At 44.7% G+C, this 26,968-nt stretch overlaps 1 protein-coding gene across 12 annotated transcripts in view; it reads left to right on the top strand.

Moving 5' to 3' along the window:
* Nucleotides 1-26,968, top strand: part of LOC109864489 (plectin) — a 176,979-nt gene that overhangs the window by 66,655 nt on the left and 83,356 nt on the right. For 3 of the 12 annotated variants that reach the window (XM_031792137.1, XM_031792144.1, XM_031792139.1), the window contains exon 1: nt 20,343-23,531. The exons of 1 other annotated variant lie outside the window; for it this stretch is intronic. In XM_031792137.1, coding sequence (XP_031647997.1) covers nt 20,801-23,531 — 2,731 coding nt within the window. In that variant the 5' untranslated portion in view covers nt 20,343-20,800. Of the gene's footprint in view, nt 1-20,340; nt 23,532-26,968 lie in introns of those variants that run through there. 8 more of the 12 variants (XM_031792159.1, XM_031792153.1, XM_031792134.1 and 5 more) reach the window with 7 other exon arrangements.

Below are 26,968 nucleotides of genomic sequence, written 5' to 3'. Positions count from 1 at the left end.
GTGTGTGTGTGTGTGTGTGTGTGTGTGTGTGTGTGTGTGTTTAGTTTGTGCATTGTTGGATGACAATGGCCAAGGGTGTGTTTTTCTCCACCAAGTCCCTCCAGAGTCCCCAGAGAAGAACCTTTCCCAATAAAGTAGGGTATATTTAAGTCATGGTGTCAACCTTGAATATAGCCGATTACAGGAAAACAGAATTACAATGTTTTTTGTGTGTTTTTGACATGCTTCCTTGAGGTTTGACAGACTTGAGTCTTTCTGGCCCTTGTGCAGCTGGTTTGCATCCTACCAGGAGATGTGACTATCCTGGAATGTTCCAGAGTAGGAGTAGTTAAGAGTTCAGAGAGTAGAAGTAGTTAAGAGTTCAGATTATTTCCCTCCCAGATTCTCATTGTGCTCTCTGATTGTTGTCCATCTCCAAAGTGCACAGAACAGCCTGTTTTTTCCCTGCCCACCCACACAATCATCACTCACTTGCCTGTTCCCAGATCTGTCTGTTCTGTCTTGTCAACTCCTATAGGAGCTGGCAAGACGGCACAAACAGCTCTGGGACAAGGCCTACATCCGTGTTAAACATCTTGAATCATGGAATCTTGGGTGTTAGTTCCCCTGAAGATACCACCCTCCTAATAGATAACTGATGAGTAGATGAGTCCGTAAATCACCAGTTATTCAAAGATGCCGGCTCTTGAAAACCGTTGCCTCTTTTAGACGAGGCCTATTTTAAGGCTACTCTATAGAGGTCCTCTGGTTCAGAGGCGTCACCAAGGTGGTGATTTAACGTAGTGATGGTTATGCACTGGAAATGGCAGCAGGGCTTCGTGGCTGGTAAATACGACCTCAGTTTCAGGCCGGCTGTAGTGGATGTTATTTCATAGTAGCCTAGTTGGAGTTGAAGTTAATAAAGCCACTATCTCGTTGAGGAACAAATTCCCAAATAAACGCGTCGCGTTATGAGAAGCTACAAAGGCGTTACTTTTCTAGGTTTAAAGGCTGAAGTAGACAACAATATGGTGTATGGGCACTGGCTGCGTTTTAAAAGGTAGATGCCCAGGTAAATAGACAGTGTCATGTCAGTAAAAGGCTAGGTGTCAGTATTTGAAGTAGACCTAGTAGCCTTTGTGTCTAGTAGGGAAGTTATATTAAACTTGCATTAGTAGATCAGTTCTACATTGATATACAGTTAGTATTAGATTATACCAGTATAATTATACTTCCATTTGGGGGGTGAAAAGTAAGCTTTTTGATTTATGGCCAAAGCATAATATGTCACATTTTGAACACACGGCTCTACTCTTTAATCCCAGCAGGTGGCAATGTTGGCAAGTCATCCAGGCCTTTCCATGGTGTGAGGTCTCTCAGTGCAAACTAGGTTGATGTGGCAAGGAGGATTATATACAGTGCACACTCCTACAGCGACCATAAACCTATCACTGAAGCATCTACTACTAAGCTATAGCCTGGACTCCTCAGTATCACAAATCCCCTCTGAAAGCTCAATGCTTGTTGCTTACTCTACTATTCAATTATTGTGTTTGCAAAACTCAGATGTGAACGAAACATTGAAACAGTTCAGTTGTTGGCTGATCCCATTGTTCTCTTTTAACGGGAGGAAGAAAGGCTCAAGATTTACCCCGGAGGTTTACTCCTGCTAAGCACGGGAAGTTCGACAGCCTCTCACAGGGATGGGTTCATATGCGAACATATTGAAGATTTACATTGCCTATACCTAATTAGTACAAAAATAAATGTGTTCAAATAATATGCAATGAACTAATGAGTTCTTCTTCCGTTGTTTGACTCATCAGAAGGAAGGGTGGGACACAGGGGTCTGCTGCCATCTGTCTCAGTAGATGAACAATACTCTAATAACATGAACATACCATTATATTATATCATACCATAAGGGACAAAAGGAATCCACATAAAGGCGTAGGTAAATGTCGGAGAAAATGTGGAACAGATCATGTTGGAAACGATGTTTGCCATAGGTGTTCTCAGGCAGGTTTAGCGGTGGTGCTGTTTTGCATTTGCATTTGCATTTGCTGGGATTTGTATACGAGATGACAGGACAATGTGTACAGATGTAGGCGTGTAGCCTTTCAATTTCTTTGCCAAATCCATCACAATGATGCATTGAGTTTCAGGCCAGTGTAGTTGTGCAGGGAGCTGCCTTGAATCAAATAGTTAGGGGATAATCGAGTGTTTCAAGGTGAACAGCGATGGACAGTGCGGGAATAACAATTGTCTCCAAGGTGGCTCATTTTGGGAAATGGAATCACTGGCATGTAGATATGAAATTCCTTACATGCGCATGCAGGAACACGCACTCACACACAACATGTGTTAATCATACTGAAACATCCCTGTAACCGTGTAAAAAAAAAAATGCTGTCTTGAAAAAGAGGCCCCTCCAGTGAAGTTGAAGGGCTTTGTTGTGACTTGCCCTGTTTCCCAGACTACTTATACTAGCATCTTAAAACTGTCTGGAATGCGTCACGCCCTCTTCTGACCTGTGTAGGTGCTGTAACACCTACTGTAGATGAGCAACACCTGAGTGAGAGGACTTGTCCAAAACGGGAGACTGGGAGAGGTCACCTCCATGGTGCAGTATTGGTAGAGCAACCAGTTTTGTGAAATCAGTATGTGAAGAATGCGTGTGTGTTTAGCAATTTACTTTCGAGTATCTAGAGTCAACAGACTCATGACTGTACATGTGTTTACATGTCTTTTGCAGACCTCCAGAAAGCAGCAGGCGGTCTACAAAAACATGTAGAATGAAAGTATAGTCAGAGACAGCATGCTGATCAAGTAGCAGTTGAGGTGCATCGTTGAGCAGGCCAAGGACTGCAGCCCTCTTGCTAGCTAGGCTAGAGTACACTGTTAGAAAGAATGGTTCCAAATGGGTTCTTCGGCTGTCGCCGTTAGGAGAACCGTTTTTGGTTCCAGGTAAAAACCCTTTTAAGGGTTTTATGTAGAACCCTCTGTGGTAAAGGTTCTACGTGGAACCCAAAAGGATTCTACCTGGAACCAAAAGGAGGTAGTCCAAAGGAGAACCCAAAAAGGAGAACCCAAAGGAGAACCCAAAAAGGATTCTACCTGGAACTAAAGGAGGTAGTCCAAAGGAGAACCCAAAAAGGAGAACCCAAAGGAGAACCCAAAAAGGAGAACCCAAAGGAGAACCCAAAAAGGGTTCTGCTGTGGGAACAGTCGACGAACCCTTTTAGATTCTAGAAAGCACACAGAGTGTGTCAGTGTCATTTTAGCACCTGAGGGCATGCAATTCATCATGCAACAACCTGGGCACACCATGCATGTGTCCTCTTTCTGCGAGACAATGGAAGGGAGGTTATTTTGAAAGAAAATCCACCTGGTTGGCATTCAATTCCTCTCTAGGGAGGCTGGTATCACTTTCCATCCACCAGTGTTATGACAGGTATGTCCGCTCGTCTTTATTCTTGCGAGCCATTATCAAATCTTAAGCGAGCTATGAATCTCTCTGGGAGAGACTACCTCCACCTTCCACCACAGGATAACATTTGCCCATATAGTATAAATGTCTATGTGAACGCAGAGCTGCAGGATTATATTTCAGATTTTTAGTCTGTTTCTAATCACAAATGAAATCCTCCGTGAGATCAAAGTATGTTTGTTGACTTTGATGTGTTGTCTCTGCTGGCCCTGATAGGTTACTGTACCACTACTCTCTGGGGAGCTCAGAGTTGTCAGGGGAGAAACATGATAGGCTGCTGGCCATAGATATACTATACCGTGCTTCTCTCTCTCTCTCTCACTCTTTTTCTCTCACTCTCACACTGTTGCCCTTAGCCTCTTCTGGGAGGTGGTCTGAGAGGCCCACATACTGTAGGCTTTTTTTTTATATGACCAGCGCTGAAATGAAGGAGTGAAGAGCAAGTATCATCTGCCTGTTGTTTGAACTGGCTCTTTCTCTGTTAGAAGGAGCGTGTTTGCTTTGCTAGGTACTCATAGTGCAAAACAGGAGAGGGCGAGACCCAGTCCAGCTGTGCTGATAAGCAAAGGCAAAGTAAATGTCACCTCTTGCAGCGATGGTGGTGACATTAGATGATGCTAGATATTACGAGCCAAGAAAATGTCAGGTACTGCATTAAAACGAATTGGTGCGCAGGTTGAGGCTCGATCATTTTGTTCATGATATGTTTGGTTATAGAAGTAGCCTAATGCAGGAGGACTCAAACCTTTTCTAACGCAGTGAATCCTAATGCTATTGAGTTGATGTGGGCTAAAGGCTTAGCATCTCAACCACCACTGAACCGCTCCCCTCTGCGATCATTCCCAACCATAACTGCAGTGTGATATTGTAATTGCTCTGCTGCGCTGTAACTTCGGGTGTGGTGAATATGTTGTAGCTGGGCCAGAGGTGTCTCCCGAAGACTCCTTGTGAGAAAATGAAAACAAACACGCGCTATCAGATGGTGCTCTTGGATAATTGCTAGCATTTGATCAATATCTTCCTAATCGTTGCACGATTATCTTTGTGACGGATCCTGGACTTACAACAGCCAATGACACCAAATGATAGTGATGTTGACTTTTTTTTACGAGAGTAATATGAGTTCTAAAAGCCACCTCTATCTATTTGGCATGTTGTCTTGAGTTTATGTTGTGTAATAACTCAGTTCAACTGTGTTGCGGACAGAATGTGGTAGGAAATGAGTCCTAAATGTGGTAGGAAATGAGTCCTAAATGTAGGTTAGGACTCCAACATTTATAAACTGCTAGTGGAGGACCCACCTGCTCTTCTCATAAGAGGAAACACGCAGAGAAGGAGCTGAACCTTAGAAATAGAATTCCAGTAATTCTATTTCTAAGGGCTCAACTTACGCTATATAAAAGCCTAGTTAGGTCATGGGAAAGGTCTCAGAAGTTTCTTCGTCTCTGCAAATACACTACATGACCAGAAGTACGCAAACACCTGCTTGTCGAACATCTCTTTCCAAAATCATGGGCAATAATATGGAGTTGGTCCCCCCCTTAGCTTTTGTTACAGCCTCCACTCTTTTCAGGGAAGGCTTTCCACTAGATGTTGGAACATTGCTGCGGGGACTTGCTTCCATTCAGCCATGAGCGTTAGTGAGGTCGGGCACTGATGTTGGCCAATTAGGCCTGACTTGCAGTCGGCGTTCCAATTCATCCCAAAGGGGTTTGATGGGGTCGAGGTTAGGGCTCTGTGTAGGCCAGTCAAGTTCTTCCCCACTCTCGACAAACCATTTCTGTATGGACTTTGCATGGTGGCATTGTCATGCTGAAACAGGAACGGGCCTTCACCAAACTGTTGCCATAAAGTTGGAAGCACAGAATTGTCTAAAATGTTATTGTATGCTGTTGTGTTAAGATTTCCCTTCACTGGAACTAAGGGGCCTCGCCTGAAAAACAGCCTCCACCAAACGTTACAGTTGGGACTATGCATTGGGGCAGGTAGCATTCGCCTGGCATCTGCCAAACCCGCGCTTCAGCACTAGGCGTTCCCGTTCTTTGAGCTTGTGTGGCCTACCACTTCATGGCTGAGTGGTTGTTGCACCTAAACATTTCCACTTCACAATAAGAGCACTTACAGTTGACCGGGGCAGCTCTAGCAGGGCAGAAATTTGACAAACTGACTTGTTGGAAAGGTGGCGTCCTATGACGGTGCCACGTTGAAAGTCACTGAGCTCTTCGGTAAGGCCATTTTAATGCCCGTGTTTGTCTATGGAGATTGCATGGCTGTGGCTCGATTTTATACACTTGTCAGCAACAGGTGTGGCTGAAATAGCCGAATCCACTAATTTATATTGCTTCACTTGAGTTTCTGGTGATTTTTATTGGCATCGTAACTTCCTATAGTGTCCTTGCGTTCAGCCTTTGCATTCATAAATGTACACCTTTACCATTAATCTCTCCCTCCAGCACATCTGTATAGGTGGTTTGACTTCACTTCATGGTTGACTTCATAGCTGTCAGTCACTGCCATTGAGCGTCGCCCTTCTCTCTCTCTAAAAAACTATGGTTGTTATAAGATTGCTATTTACCTAGGGTTGCTATTGAACTAGGGTTGCTATAGGGTTGCTATTGAACTAGGGTTACTATAGAGTTGCTATAGGGTTGCTATTGAACTAGGGTTGCTATAGGGTTGCTATTGAACTAGGGTTGCTGTAGGGTTGCTATAGAGTTGCTATAGGGTTGCTATTGAACTAGGGCTGCTATAGGGTTGCTATTGAACTAGGGTTGCTATAGGGTTGCTATTAAACTAGGGTTGCTATAGGGTTGCTCTTGAACTAGGGTTGCTATAGGGTTGCTATTGAACTAGGTTTACTACTATACCATCGGGTTACTATTGAACTAGGTTTACTACTATACCATCGGGTTACTATTGAACTAAGGTTGCTATAGGGTTGCTATTGAACTAGGGTTGCTGTAGGGTTGCTATTGACCTAGGGTTGCTATAGAGTTGCTATAGGGTTGCTATTGAACTAGGGTTGCTATAGAGTTGCTATTGAACTATGGTTGCTATAGGGTTGCTATTGAACTAGGGTTGCTATGGTGTTGCTATTGAACTAGGGTTGCTATCGGGTTGCTATTGAACTATGGTTGCTGTAGGGTTGCTATAGTTTTGCTGTATGGTTGCTATTGAACTAGGGTTGCTATAGGGTTGCTATTGAACTAGGGTTGCTATAGGGTTACTATTGAACTAGGGTTGCTATAGGGTTGCTATTGAACTAGGGTTGCTATAGGGTTGCTATTGAACTAGGGTTGCTATAGGGTTGCTATTGAACTAGGGTTGCTATAGGGTTGCTATTGAACTACGGTTGCTATAGGGTTGCTATTGAACTAGGTTTGCTATAGGGTTGCTATTGAACTAGGTTTGCTATAGGGTTGCTATTGAACTAGGGTTGCTATAGGGTTACTATTGAACTAGGGTTGCTATAGGGTTGCTATTAAACCAGGGTTGCTATAGGGTTGCTAGTGAACTAGGGTTGCTATAGGGTTGCTATTGAACTAGGGTTGCTATAGAGTTGCTATAGGGTTGCTATTGAACTAGGGTTGCTATAGGGTTGCTATTGAACTAGGGTCGGTATAGGGTTGCTATTGAACTAGGGTTACTATAGGGTTGCTATTGAACTAGGGTTACTATAGGGTTGCTATTGAACTAGGGTTGCTATAGTATTTTAACCAGAGGGTCTACTTTATGGATTTTATTTGCCCGCTTACCTCACTTTTCAAAATGTTTAAACTCTTGAATATATCTTTTATATATTCTCTATTAGGCTGCTATTCACACATCTGCTAAAACCTAACAACATACATGGACTGCTGGGAGAGATGTACTGTAGGTTATAGTAGGTCATTAAGAGGGGTACTACACACATGATAGTTGGTATAAGGATTCAGTTAAAGAGCTTAGGGATAGTTCCCTTTCTGGTTCTCCAGCTAAAGCCTGCGGAATGGACAGACCCTGCTATGTTGCTGTCTCTGACTACCGTGTCCCTGGAATCACAAAGAGCTCCCTTGTGGCGAGATCAGCTCAGAGACGGTCCATTTGATGATAGCTAGAGAGGAACGACAATGTTGGAAAGTTACTGCTGATGTTGATGTCCAGAGCTGTTAGAGAAAGGACCCTTTCTTTTCTCAGCCACAAACAAACTAAATAAATTACAGCAGGCTGCTTTTACGAATGGCAGTTCTTCCAGGAATTCTCCCCCCCCCCCCCCCCTGTTCCGCTCAGAGGAAAGAATGCAAGTGATTTATTCTCTCCAGATGGAGAGGTTTTTATGGGCAAAATGTGGATAATAAATCCCCTTATTGTGTGTGTTCATTTGTGCGGTGCCCGCTGTGCCTGTGTGCATCATTTTGCGTGTGTGTGTTTGCTGGTTTAAATGTTGACTAAGTTGATTTTCAGGATGCCTGGCTAAAAATATAATACAACCAAGCCTCTTCAGGTCGCAATGCAAATTCTGCCCAAGTCACTGCCAGTAAGGAAGGGTATCTTGTGTCAGTTTTGTTTCGGTGATGGTTGCTGGGGCAACAGCCACGTTCTTTCGACCTCAGCCACAGACAGTACTGTATTTGCCTAGTCTGTGTCCCATTTACAGGCGGCGTCTCTATGGCAACGCGTGGATCAGCATGACCACTCCCATGTGTGGTTTTGTAGTCGCTGAACGTCGCTGAGTCATAGCACAAACATTCCCAAGGTTTTTATTGTGCTTTCCTTCCTCAACACCGACTTAGCTGCTGCCCTTTAGTTTTTACTGTGGGACACGTTTGAGTGTGAGACTTAGTCCTCTACTGTGGCTTTCCCCCGCTGTGTAGTTTAACTTCATTAATCATATCGACACTGTGGAATGAATGCTTCCCTCTGGTCTGGAGCAGCCGCCGGGCTCTGGGTGGCGCAAACGGGCCGAGACCCGGTGTTGGCTGGCACTCCCGGGCCCGACGGACATTTCCTCCCTGCTCCTCCATCTTAGTTCCAATTCAAACTCCGACAGGAAGCGCAGGGAGAAAAGATCAACAACAGTTATCACTCCAGAAACGGCCTTGTGAATAGTGTAAGAAGAAGTTCATGATAAGGTATTGGTTGTAGTGTGTCCTATGCAGACAATGTTGATGCAGCTCTTAGTGAACAGTTTTCGTGTTATCTTCAGCAATTCCACACTGCTCTTGTGATAAAAAAATGGCAATAATGCTACAGGTGCTTCTACATGTTCAAATGAGACCCGGAGTTGGAAAACCTTATAAGAGAGTCATCACCAGTGCTGTCTGGGAAAGCAAGTAGAGACAGGTCTGATGCCTGCACAATTATTTTATTGTTGAAATTTGCACAATGGTGTTTTACTGTTATCTTTCCTATCTTGATCGTATCCTTCAAAAGTGCGTTGTTAAATCCACTATGAAGGCATCTAGCCAAGTGCACTGACTCATATCTGTGTGTCTCAAATGCGTTGCGAATGTTATCTTCCAGCCCATGTCCCCTTCAAAAATGTTAACAATTTGGGTAATCCTTCCTCAGCCACTCAAAACAAAGAAAGTATTGATTATTAATACAGGTTTGAACTGTTATGGAGGCTTGAGTAAGGGAGGATATCTGGATCTCTTGTCACTTTCTCCCTGGGCCTCAACACGCCTCCAACTGTCTGCAGAAGAACGGAATGTTTCCTTTAACAACCTGGACAAGGCCTAGTCCCTCTCCTCCATGAACTCAGGGATGAGTAGGAGAGAGTAGAAGAGAGGCGAAGATTGACTGTGGGGTGAACTTGGGTAACAATGCAGTACTGAATTGCAGCTTTTATCGAATAAGACTGGGTATAAGAGAAGAAGGCCAGATTCACTCCTTGCTTTTGTCCCTCTAGTTTTCTCTTTGCCTCTCTATCGCTCCATGGCAATGTCCGACCTTCGTCTTAGTCAGCAAGGCTGCAATTTGTGAGGCCTCCAGGGACAAGGAGCCCTGTGTGTGCGTGTGTTTGTGTGTCTGGCCTGACAGAGAGGTTCTGGAACAATCTGTGGGTGCTTTTAGATGTATGGGGTACGGGGTAACGAGAGAGACAGAGAGAGAGAGAGAGAGAGAGGAGCCGGAGGAGGACACATTGATTCCTGGCAAGGCCTTAGATTTATGGTGTAGGCCTACTCAGATGTTGCTTTGTCTTGATGGGCACATTGGACATAAGATGAAAAGAAGCTCTTGTTCCATCGACCCCCTCCTTCTCTTCCTTGTCACATCTTGCATGCAGTGTGGATCTACAAGACAAGACGGGCAATATGTTTCACATGGGGAGAGGAGTGGTTCAATTCAAGCCTAAAGCAGTAACTGTGGTGGAAGGTTTAGTATAGTCTATATGGTCTAGAGTGTTAGAGTGGATGGACCCAGGAGAACCTGAGGTGACACTGAGAGGTCAAAGCGCCATGGACATGGCTGAGTGTTCAATGGGCGACCCACTGGGAGATCGCTTCTGGCGCGGCACTAAGAAAGGTAGGTGACAAACCAGACTGAGAAGACATTCCTAGGAATGGTAGGAGACAAACCAGACTGACGAGACATTACTAGGAAGGGTAGGTGACAAACCAGACTGACGCGACATTTCTAAGACAGGTAGGAGACAAACCAGACTGATACAACATTCCTAAGAAAGGTTGGAGACAAACCAGACTGACAAGATATTCATAAGAAAGGTAGGAGACAAACCAGACTGATACGACATTCCTCAGAGGTAGAGGTGAGAATAGACATGAGGAGGGGGGGGGTGAAAGACATGGTGGGTGCGTGGATGGAAGCCAGCTAGCTGTTTATCTTTCCTTTGGACAGGTGGATGGTTGAGGTGCATGCCTTGAGGTCTTGGTCAGAGCATTCCTCCCTCTCCCACATTATTTTTTTCCAGTTGCTTTTGAGTTTCCCACATACTTTCTATTGCACATTTGCATACGTTTTGGGGGCATAAGTTCCGCAGGTACTGCCACCAGCCAGGTGTGCGACTGAGGTGTATTTATTTTGGTTCAATTATAAATACGACTTTCTTTTACGTTCCAAGTGTGACTGAAATATGACACGCCCTGCTTTCCATTCTACGTAGTCTGTCATCCAGAGGGGCTGTAGTGGCGAGATTGAGGGATTGATATGAGAGATTATCGGACCACCACGGTCTGCCCGTCAATGGTTAATCCTGACTGGTGCAAAAGTGAGGTAATCATTCTGATGTTTTGGCTGCTACAGAGCTGTGCTGTGTGGAAATCTATGGCTCCCACAGGGGATCTGGGAATGAGGAGGACTGTTTCACATTCCCTGCGGACATCAGATCCCCGAGTCTGCTGGAACTTGTTTACCGCACACAAAGCCTTGGTGAACACAATGTAACACCACAACTTTCAAACCTGATTTTCATAACGAAATGCAAAGTGAGATTTTTGGCATACATCTTACCTTCTCTCTTCAGAATTGAAACATTGATGTGAAATGAAGCATTGCTCGATAGTCTGACAGGTTTTATAGTAATAATGTTGGAGTTGATAAACATTACACCTTATTAATGTAATACACTGTAAATCTGTCAGACTCCGTTACAGGCCCACGATTTCAGCCCTCGCCCATAGTGAGTCCCACTGGGCTCATCCGCCAGGATCTGCAGGGGGCGCAGTTACAGTTAGGTTGGTCAGGGAGCGCACCACTGTCCCCCGCTGAATCTCGGCTCATTAGATTAGACAAGTAGCAACACTGGTGGGAGAGGTGCTTATTTTCGGCCGGTGAGCGGTAATCTCTGACTTCATATTTCTTTCCACTCTGGGAAAGGAGAAGTCGTTGTGATCCATGACTCATGGAGTTGATATTTTTCACCTCAAGCTCTGCACCCAATTTATAGGTTTTCCATGTGTGTTTCGTGCCTCTGAGAACTCAGCCAAGCTGCTCTCCCTTAACACCTAGGCTGCTGCTAAAAGGATTATTGATTCAATTTTTATTACTACCACTACGCTGCTGTTCATTGATTATTGATTGCCATTATTAGTATCCATTTATCCTGCTACTGGTCACTTACTCCTGTTTATATTACTGGTAGCATATTACCACAAGTATTTCTACGTATATTCTTGCTACGAGTCACTTTTCAGCCCTGTTAACATGTATATCCACCTGTCACGCCTACACTGACAGTCTTGCGCACACACACTAACACCTATACACACGTTCACCATCACGCACACACCCACCCACCACTTATTCTGCTGACGTGCTGTTTACTGTTATTCATGTTCTTATCATTTATCTTGCTACCAGTCACTTTCTCCTAAGCCGTGCCCACATGCACATATCTACCTCAACTACTCCAGTATGCCTGCACATTACACTGGCACTGACCCTGTATGTAGCTTACATTCTCCTATTTATTTAATTTATATGTATTGTCATACTAGGTTGATATTGAATACTGTGCTGATTGGAAGGGCTGGCAAGTTAAGTATTTCACTGTCCTTGCGCATGTGACAAATACAACTTGAAACTTCCTCTTGCATAACACACACAATAGCCTGTTCTTCAGATGTGACATCAGCATCATTTTTTTTTATATAGGTGAACTCTGCCCAAGAGAAAAGGTCATGGCACACCCACATCTTATGTAAATGCTTAGTTTTTACCACTTAATCATTCGGACCTGCTTTACTTGATTCCAAAACGATTAAATTTATTAGGCAGCATCTGGAGACAGTTCTAGCTTGGCCGAGTTTACAGAACAGCTCCTGGAGTTTGCTATTGATCTCTGCACAATATGTGTGTTTCTCTCTCCCTCTCTCTCTCTCTCTCTCTCTCTCTCTTTCTCTCTCTGTTCACCTCTCATGGACTCAACACCCTCTGTGTCAACATGCCATAACTTTCTCCCCTTGCAGTCGAAGTTGATGTTTAATTTCAATTAGCCGAGAACAGTCAACTTGTTAATTTTCCTCTCAATATGTGGAATGCCAATGGCACCTCTTTTTCTCTCCTTCTCCTTCCCTCTTTCAGCCAGCTTATGAAGAAAACACTGCTCTTTCGTCTGCAACAGTCCTTTGTGGTTTTCCAGTCTTTCCTTATGGTGGCCTTTGGTGGTTTACCGACAGAGGCTGTCCATTGCGATGCCAACTCACCCACCCCACCTCTCTTTTCTTTTCCTCTGGTTTAGAATTTCATGACAAGTCACACCAGGGACGCTGAAGCCCTCCATTTTGGATCTCACTAAATCATCCCAATTTAGTCGCCCGCTTCGTGCCAGGGGTTAATCTATGCTGCTCTGGCCCTCTTGCATTTCAAAGGTGCCACTCAAGTCTGGCCAAGGTGCTGATTGGCACGGCCCGTGAAGCAAGACACACTGTAGATTAAGGTCACCTCAGTGAATGTGCTTTCTGGCCCTTAATGTTGCTTGATGCTGCTTGTTGCCACTCGGGTCATGAACCATTTTATAACAAGTGACCAGTCAACCTGTTGACCTTTGCTATGTTGAAAGCTGTCAGTCACCTGGATGGCACTTTTAACCGTTACCGTACAGAGAAGGGGTCCAAAGAGGTGCTTCCTAAAACTAGGTCACATCTGTCAAGTTGCTGAAGCTCCCAAAACCCTGTTACCCTAATTGGTGACCCAGTATGCAGGGAATTGACCAACCGTCGCTGACTGGGGGGAAAAAAACATATTTTGTTGGCAAATTCTCTCAAAAGACACCAAACACGGATGTCACGAATGTATAACCAATAAGTGGACACTTCCAGCCTCTGAAAAAAAAAAAATGGAAAAAAAAAGAAAGTGCTTAGTCCAGAACTAGGCATAATCTGTGTCTAGAAAACTTACTCAGTGGATCCTCCTGGATAAGTCATATTGACATCAACAATAATCTCCATGTCCACGGTTGCCTTGTTACCCCAACCGATACGTTTGTGATTTTCTCTCTATAAGTAGCCCATTTTAAGAGGTGTTATCGGGTTAAAAGCGCCCCTCCAGCTGGTTGCAGTCCTCCCCCGGTCGAGAGATTCCAGAGGGGCGAGGTGACATGCTAGTCACCTTGTCCCAATCTGAGGGGGTCATCCTCAAAACCAGATCAAGCAAGCACAAAAACAATAGGGGTTGTAAATGTATAATTGCACAGATACCCTTCCCAGTTTCTGGAAAACTGGGAAACTAGTCAGGATCGAGGGAAAGATGAAAGTTGAAAACCTGCTGCAGAGCGCTCAGGACCTCAGACTGGGGTGAAGGTTCACCTTCCAAAAGGACTAAAAACACAGCCAAGACAACACAGGAATGGCTTCGGGACAAGTCTCTGAATGTCCGTGAGTGGCCCAGACTTGAACCCGATCGCATATCTCTAGAGAGTCCTGAAAATAGCTGTGCATCGACGGTCCCCATCCAACCTGACAGAGCTTGAGAGGATCTGCAGAGAAGAATGGGAGAAACTTCCCAAATACAGTTGTGCCAAGCTTGTAGCGTCTTACCTAAGAAGATTTGATGCTGTAATTGCTGCCAAAGGTGCTTCAACAAAGTACTGAGTAAAGGGTCTGAGTGCCTATGTAAATGTGATATTTCAGTGTTTTGTTTTTAATAAATTTGGCAAAATGTCTAAAAAACAGTTTTTGCTTTATCATTATGGGGTATTGTGTGTAGATTGAAGAGAGTTAAAAAAATTTAAATAAATGTTAAAATAAGGCTGTAACGTAACGAAATGTGGAAAAAGTCAAGGTGCCTGAATACTTTCCGAATGCACTGTAATTCATTGCAGTTCATTCTTCAACATTAGAAAGCTCCATAGCCTCCCCAGCATTGGCTGATCTAGTGGAGGGAAGCATACTGTAACGGAGTTCAAGTAAGTTACTTAAGAAATAAGGCCTGAGGGGGTGTGGTATGGCGAATATACCATGGCTAAGGGCTGTTCTTATACACAATGCAAGGTGGAGTGCCTGGATGCAGCCATTGGTATATTGGCCATATACCATAAACCCCTGAGATGCCTTATTGCTATTATAAACTGGTTACCAACGTAATTATAAAAATACATGTTTTGTCATAGCCGTGGTATACGGTGTAATATATCACAGCTGTCAGCCAATCAGCATTTGTGGCTCGAACTGATATTGTGAAGTGGAAACGTCTCGAAGCAACAAAGGCTCAGCCACGAAGTGGTAGGCCACACAGCTCACAGAATGAGACCGTCGAGTGCTAAAGCATGTAGCGCATAAAAATCGTCTGTCCTCGGTTGCAACACTCACTACTGAGTTCCAAAGTGTCTCTGGAAACAACGTCATCACAAACTGTTCTTTGGGAGCTTCAAGCCTAAGATCACCATGCGCAATGCCAAGCGTTGGCTGCAGTGCTGTAAAGTTCGCCACCATTGTATTTCAGAGCAGTGTAAACGTATTCTCTGGAGTGATGAATCACACTTCCATCTGGTAGTCCGGCGGACGAATCTGGGTTTGGTGGATGCCAGGAGAACGCTACCTGCCCCAATGTGTAGTGCCAACTGTAAAGTTTGATGGAGGAGGAATATTGGTCTGGAGCTGTTTTTCATGGTCCGGGCTAGGGAAATCTTAAGGGTACAGCAAACAATGACATTGTAGACAGTTCTGTGCTTCCAACTTTGTGGCAATAGTTGTGGAAGGCCCACAAGGTGATACAGAAATGGTTTGTTGAGATAGGTGTGGAAGAATTTGACTGGCCTGCATAGAGCCCTGACCCCATCGAACACCTTTAGGATGAATTGGAACACAGACTGCGAGCCAGGCCTAATCGCCCAACATCAGTGCCCGACCTCACTAATGCGATTGTGGCTGAATGGAAGCAAGTCCCCGCAGCAATAGTTGTAAGTCTTAGCTTTAACTCAGTGTCACGCTCATCATAATAAGTGGACCAGCGTGATCTGGGTTCCACATGTTTTAATTACTAAGTGAAACTCACAGCAAAACAAAACAAAACAATAAATCTCAAATGAAATGTGAAGCTAAACATTAGTGCTAACAGGCAACTATCCATAGTCAAGATCCCACCAAGCACAATGGGGAAATGGCTGCCTAAATATGATCCCCAATCAGAGACAACGATAAACAGCTGCCTCTGATTGGGAACCATACCAGGCCAACATAAATCATTAATCACCTAGATAACCCACCCTAGTCACTGTCACGCCCCAACCAACATAGAAAATAAACAGCTCTCTATGGTCAGGACGTGACACTCCGAGAAGGTGGGCTCGTAATGATCTGTGGTGTGTTTAGTCATCTAAAGACCTATCATAGGTCAGTTAGACTACCTGCAGTACTGTTGGGAACTTACTACCTGGATGTGGTTTGTGCCATTATCCATAGGAGAGCACTTGAATGTTTTGCTGGCAAACTCAGCTGTCAAGCATCCTGTCGACTTGCTCTCTTTATTTTCTCTCTTACGTTCTTCCTCCCAGAGACAGATTGTGGAGGTCTCAGTCGTTTATTAGCAGCTGTAATTACATCTACCAGCCACATGAATTTGAGCTTCATTTGATTCCTGGACATATTACTCTCAATGCAACAGATACACACAACTGGTCTCTAAGACATATCCTGATGACCTTTGTTTTTCCCTGGGAGTGGCTGGAATGGCTTGGGGTCTGATATCAGAGTGGGCAGGCCGTAGGCACGTGTCTTGGACGGACCATTGAGCCCCAGAGCACAGAGCCTTTACAGTGGGCATGGAGCCCAGTCAGCGTCCCTGGTGTGGGTGCTGACATGTCTATTCTGGGCAGAGTGGGTTTTCTGACACATCTAAGCAGACTTACCAGGAACAGGATCTGGCTGGAGTGGACTCTCCTACGATCTCGCCTGTCTCTCTCACTTTCTCTCTCTCTCGTTTCTGATTATCTCGTTCTTCATCTCTTCTATCTTTTATCAATGTCGACTTCCATTCCCTGGCCCGACGTCCCATTGCCAACTTCAGCAGTCCAGAGATAATGAACAGCTTATTCAGTACAGTGGAAACAATTCCCTCTCTCTTAGACTTCTATTTCTGACCATTCATTTGGCTGATAATGCAAACATACAGTATCAGCAATCATAAAGCAATTGCAACCATTACGACCTGTTGAAACACTGAATCGATGGTCAGCTGTGTTATAGAGTGTCATGGTTTGGAAGAAGGGGTTATAAGTGGGCCTGGGCATTTAACCAGTTCATAGGTCATTGTGAGACAATGGGTTGTTCAGTTAGCACTTTATGCACAAACAGCGCATGAAATCCCACTGATGGGCAGTTCTAAGAGGAGGGTACTGGGCATGTGGATGCAAATTATCCCTAATGAGGAGTGCTGGCATGGGCAGAAGGCACAACTAGGGGACATGGCATGGCAGAGTGAAATTGGTTGATGGTATTAAGGTGCCTATTGCCAGTTTATAGTTTTTAACCAGGAGCACATTTTCTTAAGGAAGTAATAGGGTAATCTCTTGTCATTATAAACTGATAGATCATGGTCCTTTTGAAATGGATGATTAATTGGAGACATTTCATTTTAAAGCAAAAGATAAAATAGTGATTTATAGTGAGTTATAGAGCTGTCACTGAAAGCAAGTCTAAGCAGCGGGATATCTGTTCTATGTGCTCTATTTCTATGCTTCCCTTGCTTAAGTTGATTTTTTTTCTTCTTTTATTTTTGGTTTCGTACACCAGCTTCAAACAGCTGAAAATCCAATCTTTTTGGTTATTGAAAATATATTTCACAGCGGTTTAGATTGTACAATGATTCTCTACAGTTGTTTTGTCACAAACTATTCGCATTTTCAGCAACCAGGAAATGGCGGAGCGATTTCTGCATATTGCAACTTAATATGAATCGTGTAGGAGTACAAACTCACACCTGCACAACCTTCCTTTCTGTGATTAGGCAGACTGTCGCATGCCAATGATAATCCATTTCTTTCATAGTTGCAAGGAATGTGTTTGCAGTACATTGCCTTCAGCATTCCTTGTGCTTTTACGCTATTAAATGTGGCCACTGACCCTTCTTCTGAAAGAGTTGCTAGTCTTGAGTGTGTAAGGTCATGTTAGGTTCAAAGGTGAATGGTGTTTTATCATTTAGTTATCATGTTGGCAATAGAATAAGCTTTCAAATGTTACCCACCTGACCCAGATTGTGATTTATAATGGAATGTTTTTGGATTATGTAAACAACAGTAATTGTGTGATGGTGAGGACACAGGCCTGTGCAAGTGCGCTTGCTTCAGTTCCTCAGTGGCAAAGCTAGGAGAGCTAAAAATAAAATGAAAACAAAGCACCGTGCTGTTGAAAGCTCTTTTCGTGAGTCATAAAAGTGCATTGAAACTACTTTCACGTTTGGACAGGTGTGTGGCCACTTGGAGACACCAGTTAGTCCTCTCACTCAAACCCGTAATTGTTTTTTTCTTCTTATCTTGCCCCTACTCCAAAATTACAGTGAATATTCGTATTCTGTTGAATGTATCCAGAGTATTTTCAGATGTTGTCATTGACAAATGCTGTGAAAAGTACGGTCAAAGTAAAATGCACATAAAATCAACATTGTAGTGTTTGGATTCAGTCTTGTGTCAGGTGAACAGTCTTTTGGTCTGACAATTTCCCCATCATTTCCAAAGTCTTATCTTTCAATTGCTACCCTGGTCATGCATATGCTTTTTATAATTCCTCTGTTGGAATTATTTACATTTGTCGCTATATAATGCATAAAAACAAGTCTTCAGTGTTCATGAACGAGGCTATTATTGTGGCAGTATGTACTTTCTTAAATGAACGCCTTAGATCTAATTGCATGCAGTTAGTTTTAAGGAGCTGTCTGTATTCTAAAATATAGACCTAAAGAGTGCAATTACATCAGGTGATTATTTAGGATGGCTTGATTGGTGATTGAACGCTGACTTGCGCCTATTGTATAGTTTGGCTGAGAGCGCAATGCTAACTGTTGCAGACAGCTGTCTGTGAAGTGGCAGTGGAGTCAAGCTGCCCTGAACAACATATTTATGGCCCACTGCAGCCCTGAAAGAGGATATAGAGAGAAATAGTAATGCTGTCTTTTTGTAGACACTAACTCCGCCATGGTTCCTTGGACAAGGCCTATGGGGAAATTAATGGTGTTTTTGTAGGGTTTCTGGATAAACGACGAAAATAAGGTTTGTGGTAAATACAGGCTTAGGAGATCTTATATGTTTTGTTCTATGAGATAATCTTCGACAGCTAATGTCACTTTTTGTGAATTTCTATAGCGGTTACGTAATCCTAAAATGCACAAAGCACATAAAGGCTTCATAATTCATAAAGGTCAGGTTAACTGACTGATATTATCTCATAGAACAAAACGTATTTCCTAAGCCTGTGTTAACCTCAGCCCTTATTTTTGCCATTTATCCCAAAACCCCATTCTTTCCCCATTAATTTCCCCCATAGGAATGGCTGAACGAACCAGAGGTAACTCATTTCCGGGTTTTAGGACTACAAGCTGGTGAGCTCTATTTGACTTGCTCTGAACTGGAACACTGTCTTGTATGTCTGTCGCCATGGCGATGAAAAAGAAAACCTTTTTTTTGTGGTTGGAAATAGTAGCCTATGCGTTTCCTCATGGCATTCTTTGCGTTGTCGCCACAGGCATTACTCACATACTATCTATCTATCAGTGAGTTTCAGACCCACGTGTTTGTTGTACCTGATAAGTGTGTGAACGGAATATAATTCAGACTAATGAAATGTTCTGCCTCGATCTCTCTTCCCCTAAGGGCACTTTCTAGTTTTCCTCTCTTACACACATGAATGCACTGGAGACTCCCTCTGAGAGAGAGAGAGAGAGAGAGAGATGATGATCTCGGGGAGGGTAATCTGATATCATGTTCCTGGGTGCTGTGAAAGGTTAGCTATAATGTACAGGCTCTTTATATAGTTGAGTCAGGCAATACAAGTTCACTGGCTATATCAGGGCATGAAGCCTCCATGTGATCCGTTTGGACAGTGGGAATAGTGGTTCTTACAGCCTGTTGCATCACTTTAATGGGTTACATTGGGAGAAGTTGGTGAGATTCTTTTATTTCCTCTTCACCTGGTGCCCTAACGAGACACTGACATGAATAGAGTTGAATGAAATCGATGGTCTGATTAGTTATATGCGTTTGATCTGGCTATACCTCTTTGGCTTGTGAACAAGATGGATTAGTGAAATAAGTTCAGTCCCATAGGGCTATTTGTGCTTTCCACCCTGACTTGTCTAACTATCAAGTTACAGCATTCTAATTTTAGTCGGTCACATCAAAGCCTCTGTCCATGTCACCGTAGCTGTGGCTATAGCCTATCTCTCTTTTATCTCTCACATGATCTATATGTGTCATACTATATACAAGGAGAAAGTGTGTTTACTCTCTTAGGCATAGGGTCTGGAGACATGCAGTTTTCAGGCAGATCCTCTGTGTGTAGGGCAAAAGTCAGGCAGCCAGTGATACTGGATCTGAAATGTGTAAACCAGGGTGGTTGGGGGGTAACAAGCCTCCCGTAAGTAAATGTCTAGTGTGTCTCTGCAGTGTAGGATGGCATGCCTAAAGGTTTTCTCCCTTTACTGCCGCTAGCCAATCTCTCCTGGTCCAACCCACAGTGTGTGACTGTGAGCACACGTGTGTGGGTGGGCGTCTTCTTTTAGCAACAGCCCTGCATGTGCTCAAGTACTACAGAGGTCTGTTAGTAGCTTCCATTCATTTGACTTTTCTTTCTTTCACTCGCATATCCTAGTCTATTCTCGATTGCGCACGTTTATTCACCCGCTCGTCAGTCATTTTCGGCCTTCTGCCGTTGTTTAAGTTTGTTTACTCTGAAGTTTTTTTTTTCCATGCCAACTTTTCCTCAACTGTAGAGAGAAGGTAGGAGGAGCCGTTTGGAGCAGTGTGCCTCTCTCTCTCTTTCTCTCACACACACACACACACACTCTCTCTCTCTCCTTCTGACACTGCCGCTACATGCGTCAGACCGGAGTCTGTTCACTTCCAAGCAAGTCTGACTAAAGGGTGGAACAGTACTCTTTTGACTTAGTTTTTGGAGTTTTCTTTAAGTTTCCTCTGTTTCCTCACGCGCTCAAAGGCAACAAGAAGAGAGTGAAGAAGCAATAAGAGAGAATAAGAGGATTTATTCATACTTTTTGTGATTGGATTGAAAAGCACTTGGCACACGGTTTTAGCCACTGGACCCTTTCACAGACTGAGAAGTGAGGTCATCCTGAAATTCATTCTCCCTTGGCGGAGTGGCTCCAGCTTTGTTAGTCGTACTTTGAAGGGACAAACCCACACACACATTCACACACAAATACACACGCACACACAGAGCAACAATGGTGGCCGGAATGGTGATGCCCTTGGTGGACTTGAGGGTCATCTACGAGCTCCTGTTTCGCGATGGCGTCATGGTGGCCAAGAAGGACAAGCGGCCCCAGACCAAGCACCCAGAGATCCCCAGCGTGGGAAACCTGCAGGTGATCCGCGCCATGGCCTCCCTCAAGTCCAGGGGCTACTTGAGGGAGACGTTCGCCTGGAGGCACTTCTATTGGTACCTGACCAACGAGGGCATTGTTTACCTGCGTGACTACCTCCGTCTGCCTGCTGAGATCGTCCCCTCTTCCCTGCAAAGGGTTCGCCGTCCAACAGCCACCTTGGCCGTTGCCCAAAGGGCAGCGCGTGGGGTCCAGTCAGTGGACGGCCCCACATCTTATGTCCCCAAACCTGGCAGGGAAGAGAGTCAGGAGGCGATGGCTGAGCGCCAGGTCTACCGACACAGGAGGCTGGACGCAGCTGAGGAGGAAGGCCCCTCAGACCGAACGCCAAGGTTCAGAGGTCGCCCCATGGCCACCGAGCCGGTCAGACCAAGAGCACCATGGGTATCTGAGGCCCAGGCCCAGCCTCCCCTGAGGAAGGCACAGGGCTTCCACACTGAGGCTTCAATGATGGAGGAAAGCCAGGGGAAGAGGGCATCCACGGTTACCTTCTCTCAGACCACTGAGGCTAGTAGCAGAAAAGCAGTGATGTCCCCCCAGGAGAAGATCATCACTAAGGTCCATGCAGAAAGGCTCCAGGTGTTTCCGGTTCAGAAAAATTCTACTTCAACACATGAATCACAGGTCAGCATCAAGTCAGTCTCCTCCAAAACAGCCCTCCCATTAGCTGTTACTGCAATGACTAGTGCTGCAGTAGCTGGGGCTGCAGCAGTGAAGGTCTCAGCTGAATCCTCTTTCAATGAAGCGGGTGAAGAGAAGCCCAAGAAAGCTGCAGCAGCGACCGTCCCTGAGGAGACCCCCAAAGTCTCTGCTGAACCTTTCCCCAGTAAGCCAGCCATCCCAGCACCCCTGCCCCCTACTAAAAAGGTTAAGGAGGAGAAAAAAACAGAAGTGAAGGTAATTCCAGAACCCAAGAAAGCATCAGAAATGACTCTCCCCCAAGAGACCCCGAAGCTCTCAGCCGAACCCACCAAATCATTCAAAGTTGACATCACTGCTCACTTACCAGTGGTCAATGGCAATGACGGTGTTGTTATTGAGAAGGTTATCGAAACTAAGAAAGTGATGATTGAAGATGGCTCCAAATCAAAGAAGAAAAAGGCAACAGCGAAGGCTGTAATTGCTGAACCACCTGTCACAAAGGTGTCCCCAGAAAAAGGACTGAAGACCCCAGAGGAAGAGACACAGGAGCCTGCCAAACCCCCACCAGCTATGACATCGTCAATAAAGCCCAAGGGACCAGAATCCACGAAAGAAACTAAGGCTGAAGTTCGAAGAGAAACTAAGGCTGAGGTTCAAAAATCAAATGAGGCTGATCGTCAGACCTCCAAACCAGTAGTGGAACAGAGCAACACGAAATCTGTAGTATTACAAGATGTACCCCATCCCGTTGCAGCCCCTCCAGCTGAGCCTCCAATCACTGTCCAAGTGCAGGAGAAGGCTGAGACAACCAATAAAGTGACCTCAGGCTCATCTGGAAAAATATCCCACAGGTCAAAGATGAGTGTCACTAAAGTGGAAATGGTGACAGTGCCGAAGACCATAAAGATGGAGATGACACAGGAAGCCCTCAAACCTGTGGAGATGACTTTTACACTGCCACTGCAACCACCTCAACCTGCCATAGTGCCGGAGGCTAAAGCCCCTATAGAAACAACTGTGGTTGATTCATCAAAGGCAAAAAAAGCTAAAAAGAAAAAGCAGCTTTCTTCCCCAGACCTTGAAACCACAAAACCATTATCCCCACCTGCAGCTGAAACGTTATCAGCAACAGAGGTGCCTCTGACCAGGGCCACCGTCAAGGGTGACCTCCCAAACACCCCCGGGGCAAAAGTAATGGACTGCTGTCCAAAGATGCCTCCGGAAAGAATGTGGTCTGAGGAAACCAGCGTGGCAGCAGCTGTGCAGGCTGGGTCCCCTGCTTTAGACAAAGGGGAGGCGGAGCCTGCCCAGCTCTCTGCTGAAAAAATCAAACGGGAGGACCCGAAACCAAAAACCTCCTCTGCGAGGGAAGCACCCGTTGCAGCCCGAGAGACAGCGTCAGCCAGAGCCGAGGCACGGGCCAGCCTCCACACTGAGCAGGGGGAGCTTCCCAGAGTTGTTGCACAACACTCAGCCGCTCTAGCAGCAGCACAGAGCACAGAGGAGGAGAAGAAGAAAAGTCTATCTGTTCCTCCCAAGGCCTTGGAGAAGGACAAGGAACCCCCACAGACCCCTGCTACCACTGCAGCCACAGCCCCTCTGCCAGCACAGCCTCACCTGGAGGACACCAGTGACCAGTCTGTAGACGAGGCCAACATGAGGAAGAAGATAGTAGTGGTGGAGGAGGTGATTGAGGTGCAGCACATAAATAGCCCACAGGCAGTGGCTGGAGGAGAGGTTCCTCCTCCTGTTGTACCTGAGATAGCAGGGCAAGAACTGGACTTTGATGTCCTGCACGCACTGGCCATCGAACGGGCTCTCCTGGCCGGGGGAGCGGTGGTCGAGTCCGCCCAGAGCACCATCTCCGACGATGACTGGGACCACTCTCTGGACGTACCCGAGGAGAAGACCTTCCCCAACTTCATAGAAGGTTTGCGAGAATTTCTTGTTTCCCCCTATTTACTTCCTGTCCTGTGTGTTTATTGTGTGATGTCACTGTTGCTGAGGTTTCCTCCCTTGTATGTACTGTAGGAAATCTTAGGTGGGCGTTGTGGTGATGGCACTACCATGTCTTTTACCATGTGCTATTATGGTCTAGTTGCATAGTGGTATAAACAGTGTTTACGTTATTATACTTGTTGGTTAATGCATCTTTCCCTTCAGAGTATATCCTTTGAAGTTCAAACGATGGTATTAGTTTGGTCAGCAACAATCTGTATTATAGTCCCGGGCCTTAGTTTCAGTGTTTTGATTTACATTCTATTATAAAGCCGGTTGCGCTTTAAGAATAGTTTCAGTGAGATGATGAATGAGTACAAACCAACAACTACCATGAAGCTGTGATTTATCTATGAGAGCGCATGCCTCTATAGTAGTTCACACCCTAATGTATATTCATATCCTATCTGTTTCACTGGCAGGGAAGATAACTCAATCCTATACACACCACAAAGTCAAAAATGTGATAGATGTTTATGCATAACAGCATATTGTAGCATACAATGCATGTTGAAACGTGTCTTTTTGCCGTACAAACAGCAGAGCCACCTGACCTTGAGTTTAGACTTAAGCAATGCGGACTTAAGCAATGCACACTCACTGTCTCCCTGCCAGAAATGATTCAGACCTGCAGTAATTCCTGTGGTGTGGCTATGTGCAACGCCTAGCTTACTCCCCTCTTGTCTTTTCTCTGTGGAGATGACCTGCGCTATAAAGTGAGGAAGAGAATGAATGAGAGAAGGGGGTGTGGTGCTTTTGAGAATCTCTCTCTCACTCTCTCTGTGTTTTTTGTTGTTGTCAGGAAGGTTGTGTTCTTGGCACTGTGATTTTTGAACAGTGGTCTCTGGTTCTTGCTTTCCCCTCTCGGGTGTGATAATAGTATGACTTTGTGTGTGTTATCAAACAACAGGCTAGCGATATGAGGCTTGTGAACAGTATGTTATCATACCTGCTGGCAGCTCCCAGCTCTCCACCCCACATTGGCTCACGGAAATTGCTGGAATGTGCGTAAAAATGTTGCTAATGCTATCCCATGTTGTTGGCTTTGACTGAACTAAAAGTATAAATCTCTGTTTCTCTGCTGTTGTTTATTGTTATTAAAGCAAGATGCACGTTGGTGACAATTTGGTTTTGAGATTTATGGATTGTTGGTTTTGAGATGTATTACTTGGGTGTTGATGAGTATTTACTGTAGAATTATAACCCTCGCACAGAGTGGTGAGAGAGCAGTACAGATGGGCGTTGTCAGTGCTGTTGTGTGAGCGACGGAACGGACAGGAAATTGGAATAGTTTGCTCATACCATAGCCGTACTATTCTGGGTGTGTTTCCTCGGTGCCGCACGTCACACTGCTTTCTGCAGGTCTCGAGTGAATTAGCAGCGTTGCTCACATGACAGGCAGTGGTCAAGCTGTGTTTGTCATCAGGGGAATGACTCCACTTTCAGCAATTTAAAGTTAGTGTGTGTGAACAGATCACCTAGTCAACAGCGTTTAGAGCGTTTGAGATATGGATCGAATAACAAATCTGGAGGCAAAATCTTCTTCAAAATGTCCAGTGGCATATTGTTATACTGTATGTTAGGGCATTACATTCCATTTCTGTTTTGTCATCAGTGTGAAATGTAAAGAAATAAGGTTCCTTGGTCTTTATGTGAATGTCATGGGATAATAAAGACTGTATAACTGATCTGGCAGGGAAGCCCATCATGCTTCAGAGTGCCATCCTAACCGCAGATAACACCAATGTTTGCTAACTCACTGCTGCCACCTACAGTGGATGCTCCATAATAGCCATGTGTATGCGCTCATTACTCCAGAAATACCACTGTAAAAGCGTAGTGTCTTTCTATGGGGAATTTTTTTAAATGAATTTTTGAATGCATGTCATGTGACCAATCATGTAGTTTTATCAATATGTGAAGGAATACATCTGGCAGTGATTATGACTTCAAATGGAGATGTTTTTTTTATTTATTTTTTATTTGACCTTTATTTAACCAGGTAGGCAAGTTGAGAACAAGTTCTCATTTACAATTGCGACCTGGCCAAGATAAAGCAAAGCAGTTCGACAGATAAAACGACACAGAGTTACACATGGAGTAAAAACAAACATACAGTCAATAATGCAGTATAAACAAGTCTATATACAATGTGAGCAAATGAGGTGAGAAGGGAGGTAAAGGCAAAAAAGGCCATGATGGCAAAGTAAATACAATATAGCAAGTAAAATACTGGAATGGTAGTTTTGCAATGGAAGAATGTGCAAAGTAGAAATAAAAAATAATGGGGTGCAAAGGAGCAAAATAAATAAATAAATAAAAATTAAATACAGTTGGGAAAGAGGTAGTTGTTTGGGCTAAATTATAGGTGGGCTATGTACAGGTGCAGTAATCTGTGAGCTGCTCTGACAGTTGGTGCTTAAAGCTAGTGAGGGAGATAAGTGTTTCCAGTTTCAGAGATTTTTGTAGTTCGTTCCAGTCATTGGCAGCAGAGAACTGGAAGGAGAGGCGGCCAAAGAAAGAATTGGTTTTGGGGGTGACTAGAGAGATATACCTGCTGGAGCGTGTGCTACAGGTGGGAGATGCTATGGTGACCAGCGAGCTGAGATAAGGGGGGACTTTACCTAGCAGGGTCTTGTAGATGACATGGAGCCAGTGGGTTTGGCGACGAGTATGAAGCGAGGGCCAGCCAACGAGAGCGTACAGGTCGCAATGGTGGGTAGTATATGGGGCTTTGGTGATAAAACGGATTGCACTGTGATAGACTGCATCCAATTTGTTGAGTAGGGTATTGGAGGCTATTTTGTAAATGACATCGCCAAAGTCGAGGATTGGTAGGATGGTCAGTTTTACAAGGGTATGTTTGGCAGCATGAGTGAAGGATGCTTTGTTGCGAAATAGGAAGCCAATTCTAGATTTAACTTTGGATTGGAGATGTTTGATATGGGTCTGGAAGGAGAGTTTACAGTCTAACCAGACACCTAAGTATTTGTAGTTGTCCACGTATTCTAAGTCAGAGCCGTCCAGAGTAGTGATGTTGGACAGGCGGGTAGGTGCAGGTAGCGATCGGTTGAAGAGCATGCATTTAGTTTTACTTGTATTTAAGAGCAATTGGAGGCCACGGAAGGAGAGTTGTATGGCATTGAAGCTTGCCTGGAGGGTTGTTAACACAGTGTCCAAAGAAGGGCCGGAAGTATACAGAATGGTGTCGTCTGCGTAGAGGTGGATCAGGGACTCACCAGCAGCAGACACCACATTGGTACGAGGGTGTCTCTTCATGTCTGAAGATCCTAGAGCATCTAGTATTCATGGTATGAAATCTAATTATATCGCTGTCGGATTTAGTAATACCCTCAGATACACTGCACC

Source organism: Oncorhynchus kisutch, linkage group LG2 (genome assembly GCF_002021735.2).
Source record: "Oncorhynchus kisutch isolate 150728-3 linkage group LG2, Okis_V2, whole genome shotgun sequence".
NCBI lineage: Eukaryota > Metazoa > Chordata > Actinopteri > Salmoniformes > Salmonidae > Oncorhynchus > Oncorhynchus kisutch.
This window is presented reverse-complemented; position numbering and strand designations above follow the sequence as displayed.